Source organism: Mchenga conophoros, linkage group LG12, assembly GCF_057382185.1.
Source record: "Mchenga conophoros isolate Kocher_MC1m ecotype Shallow Benthic linkage group LG12, M_conophoros_male_GT1.1, whole genome shotgun sequence".
In the NCBI taxonomy this organism is placed as follows: domain Eukaryota; kingdom Metazoa; phylum Chordata; class Actinopteri; order Cichliformes; family Cichlidae; genus Mchenga; species Mchenga conophoros.
The window spans coordinates 37,681,339-37,694,725 of NC_140537.1; the positions used below are offsets into that span (position 1 = coordinate 37,681,339).

Consider the following 13,387-nt stretch of genomic DNA (forward strand, 5'->3'; position numbering starts at 1 on the left):
AATCAAGTGGAGTGAGTGGAAAGACACAACACATTTACACGTGAAGCAACATGTTTCACAACTAAATGGGATCAGCTGCTCATCAATGGTGACATTAGGCCCAGGGTTGTAAAACAGGGGAGGTGGTGCACACACTTATCCCACACTGTCCTGATGGCAGCTAGCTTGACTCTCTGCCGTCGAGCTGGTCTGTCGTCTCGGTTATCAAAACGGATAATCCTGGAAATTTTGTGGAAGTTTTCCAGAGACATTGATGCACGGAAAGGTTCTTGCCGGTTTCTGCATCCCACAGGGATTCTGTCGATTCCCCTTTGGACCTGAAAAAGCTCAAATGAAGACTTGATGTCCTGCACATGAGTAACTGTCAGCCGTGTTGGCCCTGGCTTATCACAGTAACAGCTCTGCAGGGTGGCTCATTTCTTAGGCAAGAAGACCATTCAATTTCACCAGTTATTGACATCCATATTTCTTCACTTGCTGTCTGGTGGGCTTGTTCTGGTCCTGGAGCTGGCTGCAGATGGGGTACTCGTCTTCGTTTTGTTACTAAATGATGCTCAACCTCATCCTCTTCTTCAAAGTCACTGTCAGACTGAATTTTCAGAAATGTGAAATATTCTGAAACCTCTTTGTCAACATCATCATCCGAAGCCCCTCTCTCTTCCAAAATCAATTGGATGGCCCTCGCAGCAGATAATCTTTTGCCATCTTGATCAGTTGTGATAAAGAACCACACCGGCAAAGTCTTATTTATAGTATTATGCCCCTAATTTGCAGGTCGGACAGGGTATGAGAACATAAAATTTGGATTCCTCAAGAAAGAGGGTAAAATGTGTGGGAATGTCAGAGCAGACGGTGTTGGTAGTTGAATTTTCAACAATGCTGCAACTTTGTGCGGGAGCAGGAGGGGAAGAAAACACTATCAGCAGCACCAGAAAGGAGGAAGACAGAGTGTGGGAACACAGGACCTACACTTTCAACACTTTTATTAGACCTGGGTCCAGTGGACCCGAGCACCTTGTGTGTAATGTAAATGTGTGGGGGGAGGTACAGTATGAGGTCATTGAAAATGAGTTTGGATTTATGTTCTTCACAGAAAATAAGCCAAAGCCAATGAATTTCAGGTAGAAAAAATAATTAATTGTTTAATTTTTCTTTAGAAAAAAACTGAAAACGGGTCTCACAGACCTGAAAACCATACAAGGGTTAAATAGTATTAAAGTAAAGCAGTTTCTGTTCTTTCATCTCGGAAAACAAGAAGCCACTCAGCTGTTTGGACCCATGCTTTACATTACTGCCATCTTGTGGTTGCAGTTGGCTATTGTTGCTGGAAGGTCCACGTACCGTTGAACTCATTAGAAACTGTAGTGTGCCTCTATTTCACAGCTGTGTTTGCCATGTGCGAGTAAAAGAGATGGACATCAGAGGGACGGCTCAGGCTGGGTGATTTGGAGATAAAGTTAAGAGCCTTGGCTGAGATTGTACATGTTCAGAGAAGGTACAGTGGATATATTGGACAAAGAATGATGGATATGGAGCTGACAGGCAGGAGGAAAAGAGGAACATTTTGGATGACGTTGTTGAATGTAGTAAAGAAAGACATGCAGTAGAGTTGGTGTGACAGATACTGGGGTGACATGGAGACAGATGATCTGCTGTGGCTACACCTACAACCTGAATAACAGAAAAGTTGAGATGTTTTTATTTTTATTTTAACAAAATGAAAAATAAAAGACTTTCAAATAACATCAGAACATAAATAACATGACAAATGTTTAAACTGAGAAATTTTACAATTTCACGCCCAAAATGAGTTCATATCAAATGTGATGCTTGCTACAAGTCTCTGAATAGTTGGTAAACGGGCATGTTTACCACGGTGTAGCTCCTCCTTTTTTTTTCAAAACAGTTTGAAGACATCTGGGTATCGAGGTTACAAGTATCTGGAGATTTGTCTTGATGCAGCCTCAATCATCCAGGAAAATAAGTCTCCAAAGGTTGATTCTGTTCATCTGGACGTAGCCTTTTGTGGGAGAAACGTTTCGTCATCATCCAAGTGACTTCTTCAGTCTCAGCTGACTGCAGGTTTCCCCAGTCTTATAAACACAACATTAGTTTACGCTGTACTGTCAACTTTTGGAGATATCTGGAGTTTTGGTGTTGGGATTTGGCCCCATTCATGCCTGATATAGGTATCAAGCTGCTGAAGAGTTTAACATGTCTTTAGCATGTTTTTCATTTAATGATGCACCAAATGTTCTCTATAGGTGAAACATCTGGACTCCAGGCAGGCCAATTCAGCTCCTGCACTCTTCTCCAACTGTTGTAATAGCTGTAGTTTCACCTCTGATCTGAGAAGCTTCTTCAGTTCTAAGATCAATACATGGAGAGTCCCAGATTTTAGGCCCTAAGAGGGCCAAGGTGTAAAAACGGGCGTGAGTCACTATCAGCAGAGGTTTCAGGTGAAACCATTGAGAGACCTTGCCTCATCCTGTCATGTGACTTATTGAGATTGACTGACAAGAGATGTGAGTGGGTGTTAAGGCGTCTGGGAAGGGATCTCAAAACTGGCTTATAGATGGCAGACAGTTGGTGTCATAAGCCCCGCCCTCTGCTCAAACCATCTGTCCAAAATGTGAACATTGGCATCCTCGAAAGAGTGACCTGTTTGTAAGTCAACACTGACCTTGGAATCACTGAAGTACAAAAAAGGCTCCTAACTGAAGAGACGAACCAGTGTTTTGTCTCCACATCACAGACAAGTTTGTCTGTTATGTTTCAACACTTTGTTACGAGCAGCTTGTCACAAAAACACAGAACATGTTTGAATCTATGAAAAATGCCAATGAAAACATTTTGACAGGAATAAAAACGTATTTTGAACCATTAAGGTGACTCCCGAAGAGCTTTCAGGGGAAAACGTGAAATATAGACTTGCGCAGCACTCTGCACACCTCCTCTTTCATTCCACACTTCTCTCACAGCAACAAGTTCAGCTCACGAGTCAGATCCAACAAACCGTTAGAAACAGTGCGTCCATGATCGATCGGCAGACTGATCAGGAGAAGTAGTGATTGATCGCATGCATCACAGATAAAACTGACATGAGGTGAGTGTCTGTGTTTCGTAATTATTTTGGTGACACTTCACAGACGAAGCTGGATCCAGTTTTCTGTTCACTTCAAACAAAAACTGAGCGTCAGCTTTAAAGAACTACACACTGAGTTTTATTACGGATGAAATTCAGATCATTTGAGGAGGAATTAGAAGCAGCTCATCAGCTGATTCTGTATTTATTGATTTATTTATTAAGCAAAGACAGTCAGTGGATTTTCATTCAGACTGGTTTCAGCTGGAAAATGTCACCAAATATTTAAGTTGAAATTTTTCATAGTTTTATTTCAGACTGATGACGTAACGGCGATTCCTCTGTTACAGATTCTGTGGTCACAACAAAGCAGAGCAGCAGAGGACAGCAAAGTGTGTTTGAGTCCAGCTTCATGAGCATTTAATGTGTTGGTCATAAAAAGTTCCAGTGTTATAAAGTTACTGCTGTTATGTTGTGCTGCTTCCTCACTTGTCTGAGGTGGTCAGTTGCTGCATTCACAGGATGCAAACACAGTCTCTGATCTCTGGCTGAAGTTTCTTCCTCCCACCTGAGCCCACCACAGTGTGAAGGTCAGGTCAGGTCTAGATTGTTGCTCTTTAAAGTTCAAACTATAAAGGTAAAATAATTATAGCAGACACCTGCTCGTTCTTCTGTAGTTCACAAAAGTCTCTTTTTTCTTCCTTCCAGCTGAATGTGTCTGATGATTTCAGCAGTGATATTATGGCCAGTGCAGCAGCTGGTGAGTCTTTATTACTCTGATACATCCTGTCCCAGTGGGCACACATCACACAGATGTTCAGGCCTTCAAACCCAATCTGAGGCTCTACTGGAAAAGACAAAGCAGAGTCAGGTCGGATTATAACAGTTTATTTTTCATATAACATTATAATACAACATGTCACATCACCTGTAATTTTAATGACCTAAAATTACCCACCAGCACTTCCATCAGCATGAAGGAGTAAGAATTTAAATTGTTACAGGCCTGAAGAAACAAGTCACACTGTAGGTTTTCATCAAGTAATCAGGTATTAAGAGTATTTTAGAAGAAATGAGACACAAAGCACAGTGTAGGTCATTTTAAATAGTTGGTTACAGTACACATCAAACTGAGATAAGAGCCGTTTTTTCTTTGTTATTACCTGGAAAAATGAAGCCTGTGAAACATCATCGGCTGAATGATGCGCACGTTTGCAAAGTACATTTCTCACTGCTGTGCACAAAAATACATCAGCTTCAGAAAAACCTGTGAAACAAGTTTTGACTCAAGTGAAATTCTTGTCCATTAAGTCATTGTGATATCAAATCCCAAAGAGGAGGGCTCATCTGAGGACTACACCAAGCATCCACCCTTAGAAGCTGTGGTCAGACTGTGCAGATGTTGTGCCCTTAAACAGGGGAAATAGTGAGGAGAGGTGAAAGAACGGCACAGACACGCAGCTCTCACTCTCACTCGTCTGTATTGAGTGAAGGAGGAAGCGCGCGAACCCACCTACTGGAGCCCTGAGGCATTAACAATGGATCGACGCACAATCAACCCAGGCAAAACTTTCACTGCTTATCTCCCTCTATATTCCCACTGCATATTCTATTTGAAAACAGTCATAGCAACAAATAAAACATTAATAAGGGCATGACATGAAATATAAGGAACAGAGATGTACAACTTCAAAACTAATCAAATTTATGATCCACCACACAGAGACAGATCCTCGTGGAAGATGAAACTTGAAAAGCGCTATATAAATCCAATCCATTATTATTATTATTATTAAAGCACTCGTGTCAGATTGTAAAGGAGAACAATGGAGAACGTGAGCTGTGACAGATTTGAGACTGAGGATCCTGCTTTAACCAAGACGTCCGAACAATTCAAAGTTTTTGATGAAAGTCGTCTTCAACCCTTTAAATTGAACATGAACACGTGTATTAGGTCTTTTTGAGTAATTGAACTGAGCTGAATCTGCCACAGTCATGCAGACGGCCCTCGTTTTACTTCATTGAAACACTTTATAAAAATCTGAATAATTCAGGTTTAATAAAGAGAACCAAAGGAATACATTTCTCACTTGTTGTAGAAGAGACGATTATCATTATTACATCATTACAAAAATGACGAGTGGAACCAGTGAAAGTGGAACTGATGTGCTTTGTTGTTTTGCAGGAAAGTATCAGAACTGTTTTTCATTTTGTTTTAAAGATCCTGCAACAAAAGTCAAAATTTGTGGAGAGAAACAGTTTTTGTCTTCTTTCCCCTGAAAGTTTCTCCTGTTTTCCAGAAACCTGAATGAAAACAATTTGTTGTTGTAGTGTTACTAAAGTAGTACTTTTACAAAATCTGTCAGCTGCAGATTTTTCTTTTTATACGTTTTATATTCAGATAAATTATCTGACATCATTACATTTCTGATGAATCTTGTATTTTTTCAAAGACTTCAGAGAAATTCAAATTAAGCAAACAGCTGATTGACCCGTTTCACATGTCATCAGTTAAATAGCAGCTCCTCTCTGTGGGGCTGATTACTGCTAATTAAAACGATTGAATGAACTGGTTGATGACACTATTCTGTCAATTCTGACTGAAAGCGTGTCAGTGTGAGTATAAACACATGAGGAAAAGACGTTTTAGAAATATCACTTGTTTGAAATAGACCTCAAAATGAGTTTTGTCCATATTCTGCATGAATCAAAGAAAGTTTGAAAGTTTCCCTTTAATTTTTGCTCGATGACACAATGACAGCGCAGTCAATGCATCTCACCATGAAACTGGTTTTTTTGTATAGTTTCAGTCATTATGCAAATGTCCTGGTTATAAGACCTGACCTGCAGTCAGCTGAGACTGAAGATGAGTGACGAAGTTTTTTTCCTTCAAAAAATGTCCAGATGAACAGAATCAACTTTTGGGGAAAAATTTTTTTATTATTTGTTTGTCATAAAAATGTAAGAATTACAATAAACTCTGTGAAGATGCAGTATTTGTATACTGTGGGCCAGTGGATGAAGTGATGTAAAGAAACACATCATGATTAAAAGCACTGTGGAGTAATCTAATCGTAGCTCTGGCTTTGCAGCCGTTACAGAGGAACCACATTTATCTTCCACTTACTGTATTTTAAAATAAAGTCAGAGGTTTCCTGATGATTCTTCTGTCCATCTCTTTGTGGACACTAACGTAGGCGTGTGGATTCAGTGATCAGAACTGTGTGATTTTATGGTAATGACACGAATGTTTTAGCGTCTCACACAAAGTTTGCTTTAGGCCTACCAAAGTCGTCCCAGGCCTGCAGTAACTGTAGCAGGATTAGTAACAGCATTATTAACTGTATCAGTAACTGTATCCCACGCTCTGGCAAAGTCTTCCACTCCTTGAGGCACCTGCAGGGAGAAAACATCACAGGAAGTGAGCAGACATCCTGATGAACAGAAGACTGCCATGATTCAAAACTCCATTCAGACCTAGTTTCTTATCAGATAGAGAAATAAAATGAGTGTAAAAGCAAAATTCCTCCGCCTGGGCTGCCGTGCACCTCTGCATGTCTGCTTCAACGTGTGACCCCACCCCTCCCCGGACAGTCGAGGATGAGTGCACTAACATGCCTGCAGGCTGATGTTTTAATGAGTGTTTGATGGAAAATGACAATAGCAGAGTTTGTGCTCGCTCGTCCAGTCAGTGCCGTTCTTCACGCCTGTCTCATCAGCACAAACACTTTAAAGGGGACAATCTAGGCCTTCAGCAATAATACAGACGGCAATGTATTTAAAAATCTGACCTTTAAGATCTTAACTTAAAAAAAAACAAACAAACATCTGTCACATAGGAAAGAAGCATCAATATCTGATGAGCAGGCGTATTAACTTGGCCTTAATGTGTTTTATTTGGTGGTGTTTGGTGCAGTTTTCTTGTGTTGTGGGGTTTTTCAACAGGAGATGGGGAACTCTAACATGTTGTTTTGTTCACGTTTGTGCATCTTAATTTTTAAGTGAAATGTGCTTTATACACTACATGCATATAAGGCACCCTTTTCCTTTGTGTGATGCATTTTTCTCTGTTTTTACAAAAAGGGAACAAAGGTGTTTAACTCAACCTTGGATGATCCGACTTGTTCTTACTGAGGTGATGTGAAACATGCATTCTTTTTTTGGTAATGTGCTGGAAAAGCTTGAGCTTTTTTTTACATGCATATCTGATTAAATGAGGTTTTTATAATGAGTTTTTGATCCAATTTTCAAAACACTTTAAATGTGACCTGTTCATTTAAAAACTCCTCTTTAACAGGAAGAAACCTCCAACAGAACCAGGCTGAGGGAGGGGCGGGGCCATCTGCCACCACGAGGGGAGTGAAAGGGCAGGAGACACAACATCCACATGAAGATCTCCTGTTTACATTCACAGTGCTGAATAATTTTTAAAGCTAAAGTTTAGTCAGTAGGAGATAGATGATGTTTTTACATTATGTTTCTGCAAATCATTCTCTGTTAATCTGAATCCAGTCAAAACCTGCTGAAATGGGATTCATCAGTAGAATTCAAATAAAGGGTCAAACAGGAAATGAGCTTCCAGCAGCACAGATCTTGTTCTTTGCAAACAGATTCTGTATTTTCTGTCTACATGGTTCCACCCACCTGCTGCGACACAGACACACCATATCGTCGCTCTGTGGCAAAGTGCTCACAGTTACTCCTGATGCTGTGGTACGTTATCTCTCTGCCCACCCAGCTCCTGGCCTCTGTAACAATGACGTCAGCTGGGCGGGGATTATGGGTGGAGTCCAGGCTGTTGTTGATTTGCCACTGGTCATTTCCCACCACAGCCCTCAGATTCTCCTCCCTCACAACCCCCCTCTGAGTTATGACAGTGATGCTGTTGAAACCTGCAAACACATGAAGGATAAACTGGGATCAGAAGTAAAGGCTTCATGATTTCATCTTTTAGAGTGAGCTATGAATCAGTTTCATGTGTGATGTCATTTAAGCTTCTGCTTCCAGACTGGGAGGAGTTAAGCTGTGGGAGGTGTTGTGACAGGTGTGTGCGGGACTTACTGGGCACGACCAAGTGAACCACAGAGCCATCACCAACATACACAGCCCAGTGCTGATAGCTGCCACGGAAGATCTCTATCAAATCCCCGCGCTGTGGCCTCCGACCATTCTGTGATTTACAGACAGAGAAAATGTTTGAAGCTGACTGTGCTCAGTGACTGCAGCACATTGATGAGAGACTTCCAATTAAACAAATCAATCAATCAAAGCACAGCCACAGACACCAGAAGCAAACGGTTTTCTTACCATGTCAGTGCTCGAGCTGCTTTGATGTTCAGAACCTGCAGGAAAAGATCATTTTATAAACCAAATCCATCCACAGACAGTATCAACCTAATAACACACACGGTGTTAACACGATCAATCTCCTCTGAGTATTTACAGTCAATGTTTGGGGTTACTGCCCTCACATGTGGGTGAAATCACTGAGACATAATATGTCAGCACTGACTTGGCTGAAGGTTAATCGAGCATCCTTAAAAATGATGATGATAATGAAACAGTCTTGTTATATGTGGCATCTTTCTTCAGAGCTTCTGTTAAAACTGAATCAAACAGGTGTTTCTGGTATTTAGCTTTATCACTGATATGTGGACATCAAAGATCAGTGTTAGCAGAATATTTTAACTCAAAATTAAACATTTTGAATTTGTGGTGCACTTTACATGCAGTATAAAAGATGGATGTAGCCACTGATGTCACTCGTTGGCTCTTGTTTTGAAGCCTGGAGTGATTTTACTGTATGATCTGTGTGTTTCATAACCAGGTATGAAGAACATGGATCTGACTGTGAACCTGACTTTTGATGGCTTGTAGTCAAACAACAGCTACCTGGTTTTTTATCCATTACAATCCTCTAAAATTATTATAATTTACAAAAACCTCATAAACCCGTCACAAATGTGTTTCTTGAAGTCAACATCAAAGGAGCTGAGGCCTTTTTCTCCTACACTTTAATGCAACTGTAAGTCTTAACACAACGTGATGTGTCACGATATTTCTACAGTTGCTTCTCTTTTTACACAGAAAGCTAAAACCAGCCTTTCATGGCTGTTATAAATATTTAACATCCTTTATTAAAAACATAATTACACCCTCATAGATGAAGAAGACATTGGCATCTCTTATTTTGAAAATCTGCTTCATGTTTTAGCAATCTGCCATTTGACTGGACAGTTTGACTGTGTTTGTAATCGGACTGTGACTGACCAATAAGAATCAGTCATGGGTCAGAGCTCCTCCCCTCTGCCTCCAGCAGAGTTTCAGGGTTAAAGTGTGAAGGACTCACGAGATGCTGATGTCGATGTTGATGCTGTGCTTCCCATCACCAACTGAACTTGAGCAACGTGAACTACAGATGAGAGGAGCTGCTGGGCTTTCTGGAAGAATTTAAATTCAGTTACACAAACACAAACTTTATTAATGACTCTGTTTATCTTCACAGCAGGATTTTTATGACCAATGAAGCTGAATTTACATTTCAGGAAAGGTTAAACTGTGAATGTCCTCAGACTTATATAAGAAACCTCTGCAATGTTAAATCAGGTGAGTCAGTAAATTATGTGACATCAACAGTGACATAAGATAAGAAATGACATCTTTAGAGTGCTTTTTACTTTAAACACCAATGAAGGTAAAGATCAAAGCTGACGGGTTAAAATAAACCAGAATAAATTATTTAAATAAAACTAAACTCATCTTTAGAGAAATATCCTGAGTTTGGTTATATGCAGTGTATAAACCGAGAAGACCTGCATGTCTTTACTGTCTGGGGTTACTTTCAGTTTTGTGTGAGCCAGCGTGAACTGTGTCTGTTTCCTCTGTGGTTATGAAACGTGTCTTAAAAACACGCAGCTGCTGTACGAAGGTCACGTTCTGCGCATGTTAAGAAATGTTGGGGAATTTTAGCAGCATGGAGGCCGTCGGCTTAAATCACAGTATAATTTAGCATGCCAGGCCAAAGGCACATGGTAAAAGTATTAATCAACATGATCTAATATGGATAAGTAAAATAAATAAAAATATTAAAACAAACAAACTACTAGCATTTCTTTGTCCTCTCCTTGAATTCTGTCCAGAGCTTTTCTGAAGCTGAGACTTCCTTTCTTTAACAGCACTGAGCTCTCCACCAATCACAGACACGGGGACTGCAGACAAACTCCATCTCTGATGAAAAGGATTATTGTTGAGGTCACAGGAATCAAACCTGCACCCTTGTTTTGGTGGCAGCTGCTCTTTGGCTGAGTCGGAGACACCCTGTAGTGTGTTTGACACCAGCGGCAGTGTTCGTGTCAAACACCTCTGAGCTCTTTCAGGATAACTGACCAGATCAGAGTGAGAGATTCAGAAATGTACCTGAGAGGCACAGTTTAATAAAGAACAAATCTGATGGTTGCTCCAGGTGACAGTTAGATGACAAAGAAGGAAGCTGTCACATTATTTTCTCTTTCTTTATTGGAGCTTCGCTCCTGTGGTTGACGGTTATGATGTCGGCGCTGCTGTGTTTGCTGCTCAGCACCGGGTCAGTAAAGAGGACCCGTCTCATATCAGAAGAGTCACTGTTCCTCCGCGCGCACACGTTACCGGCCACTCGTTTACGGAACATGAACACGCCTACGTCATTCTCGCGCTCCAGGTTTAAATCCTGTCTCACTGAGCGTTTCATGATAAACTCGGGCTGGAAACAAACATAAAAGTCTGCAGAGCCTCTGTTTTATGAGCTTCTTCGTTTTTCCATAGCTGAGATTTTTTTTTATTTCTTTGGTAAATGGCATAGCGCTTTTACTAGTCCCGCCTAAGGACCCCAAAGCGCTTTACACATCCAGTCATCCACACACTGCTGGAGGCAGCTACAGTTGTAGCCAGGGGCGGAGCGTGGGGGTGGCTTACGGGGCTTAAGCCCGGGTTGTTTTGTCAGAAGCCCGGGGTATTTTGGAGTGTAATTTTTTCATAGTTAGATGCCTGGCTGACAACTGTATAAAACAAAAAGTACACACAATATTCGAAGCACATAGTGCACACTGTGGGAATTTACGACTGTGCGTGAATCCCCCCCTGATATTGGTATGATCCAAGCTCAGGCACTAAGCGACTGAGCGAGGGGGCGGGGCAGCTGCTGCCCGTGAGTGCGCTGTTGGAGAGACGGAGCCAGCCATACTAAGGAGAGCTTAAGTTTGACCAGGTACCAAAGCAAATCATTCGTACTGTACAAATAATGTAAATATGACGGTGCATCACGAAAGATTGATATGAAACTGATCACTTGACCAATATTACGTTACTTGCTCTTCAAGTGAATCAACAAATGGCAAAATGAAAAGCCGAACAAATGCTATTTTTTTTAGAGTCTTAGCTTACGTGTGTTTATTTCATATTTTCAGTTCTTACCCTCCCCGACTAAATCGGTTTCAGTTATGTACTGAAACATAAGAATGGACATTAGAGGGTTCTTTCAAAGAAAAAACTCAGGTAAATGTTATTTTATATATTATGCTTTGTATGTTGTTCAGTATATTTCTATGCAAAACAAGAGGGATTTCAGTACACAGCAGGATATTCACATTTGTAACCAGATATTTACATACACTTTAGGGAGAAAACATAAAACATTTTTACTGTACAACATCAATTTAGAGTAAATTTTTGTTTTAGATAAATATTGAAATATATTTTGAATTAGTTAAATTTCAGAATAAAGAGAGACAGAGCTATTTTTATCACTTTCATCAAATTTAGGAGTACATGTACACTAAATTTATTGTTAATTAATAAGAAAACTCCAGACGATTCCATTCTGAGCTGAAGAAGCTTCTGATAGGTTAGTAGAGTCCATGAACAGAACTGTGGAGCTCCATAAGTGTGGCTCAAGTTTGAATACAATTTGGTGCCATTTGCAATTAAGAAATACAGACAGTTTCTCTCTTTACTCTTAAAGTTAACAAATATGTTTTTATATTTATCAATCTAAAAAAAATAAACATTTAGTCTGATTTGATGTTACAATTAAAAAAGTGTTTTTATCTGAAGAGTAAATATCTGGTTTCAACTGTATATTTGATGATTGTCAGCACAAAGAGGGAGAGAGAGGAGAACGAGGACAGAACAGATGAACAAGAGCAGGTGAGACACACATGTTAGTCAAATGGTTGTTTACCAAAAGTATCACCGTATCATAGGTCCTCATGTATCTCGTACCTAGTGTTTCTTTTTAGGTTTGTTATTTTTCAAATTCTGTATTTATTAAGTTCTGCAGGCTTGTTTGCACAACAAGGCTGAATAATTATATAAACTTTTCTCAATCTAAATAGTGTACTTTGGTAGAATTAAAAAAATAAGTGTAGTGCAGGTCTATGAAGATTTTTAGTGCTATCATCTAGTTCTGATTCTGGTTCTGTCTTGGTTAAGTCCTCAGTAGTCCTGATTTTGAACTGTTGTAGTCCTGTTTTTAATTCTGGATCAGTTCTGGGTCTGGTTGAATTGGGGTTTAGTCCTCGTGTCTTGATGCAGCCCTGACCTTGTTCTGCCTTGCTGCTTAATTAAAAAACTAGTTTAAGGTGTCCTGCACATGTGATATATATTTTTCCCTATATGAAGTCATTCTTTTTTGAACAGAGCCTATTAATCTTTCAGTCATTTCTACACCCCCCACCCCCCCAAAAAAAAAAAAAAAAAAAAATCCCACATGCATACTACTCTTTGGGCTAAGCCCCGGGTGTTTCAAATGTCTGGCTCCGCCTCTGGTTGTAGCCACAGCTACCCTGGGGCAGACTGACAGAAGCGAGGCTGCCATATCGCGCCATTGGCCCCTCTGGCCATCACCAGCAGGTGAAGCGTCTTGCCCAAGGACACAACGACCGAGACTGTCCGAGTCGGGGCTCGAACCGGCAACCTTCCGATTACAAGGCGAACTCCCAACTCTTGAGCCACGATCGCCCGATGTTTGATTTTCTTCTCACTGACAAAAATATTAACAATAAAACTTTCACTCGCGCAAACCTCACCTCGGTGCAAGATACAAACATTCAAACTCGAGTTTGATTTTGGAAATATCTTATATTTCTATACGCCGGTCAGACCTCGTGCAGCTGATCTAATGATGAATGATTATTGTGAAGTCAATCACGTGCCCGCTTTAAATGATAATAATAGGAACTGAAAAAAACAATAAAGAGTAAAGTTTAGTTCACTGACCTGTTGACGCTGCGGTTGAAACCGAGAGTCAGAGTAACGTTTCGAGGAGAG

At 40.4% G+C, this 13,387-nt stretch overlaps 1 protein-coding gene across 1 annotated transcript; it reads right to left on the reverse strand.

Moving 5' to 3' along the window:
• Positions 1-6,097: 6,097 nt before the first annotated feature.
• LOC146563198 (phospholipase A and acyltransferase 3-like) lies at positions 6,098-13,387 on the reverse strand. Its single transcript, XM_085295662.1, has 6 exons — positions 13,337-13,387; positions 9,435-9,525; positions 8,393-8,427; positions 8,147-8,255; positions 7,730-7,977; positions 6,098-6,481 (listed from the first exon to the last, which is right to left on the reverse strand). Exons 2-6 carry the CDS (start codon positions 9,469-9,471, stop codon positions 6,368-6,370), a joined length of 543 nt encoding a protein of 180 aa, XP_085151788.1. The 5' UTR covers positions 9,472-9,525; positions 13,337-13,387; the 3' UTR covers positions 6,098-6,367.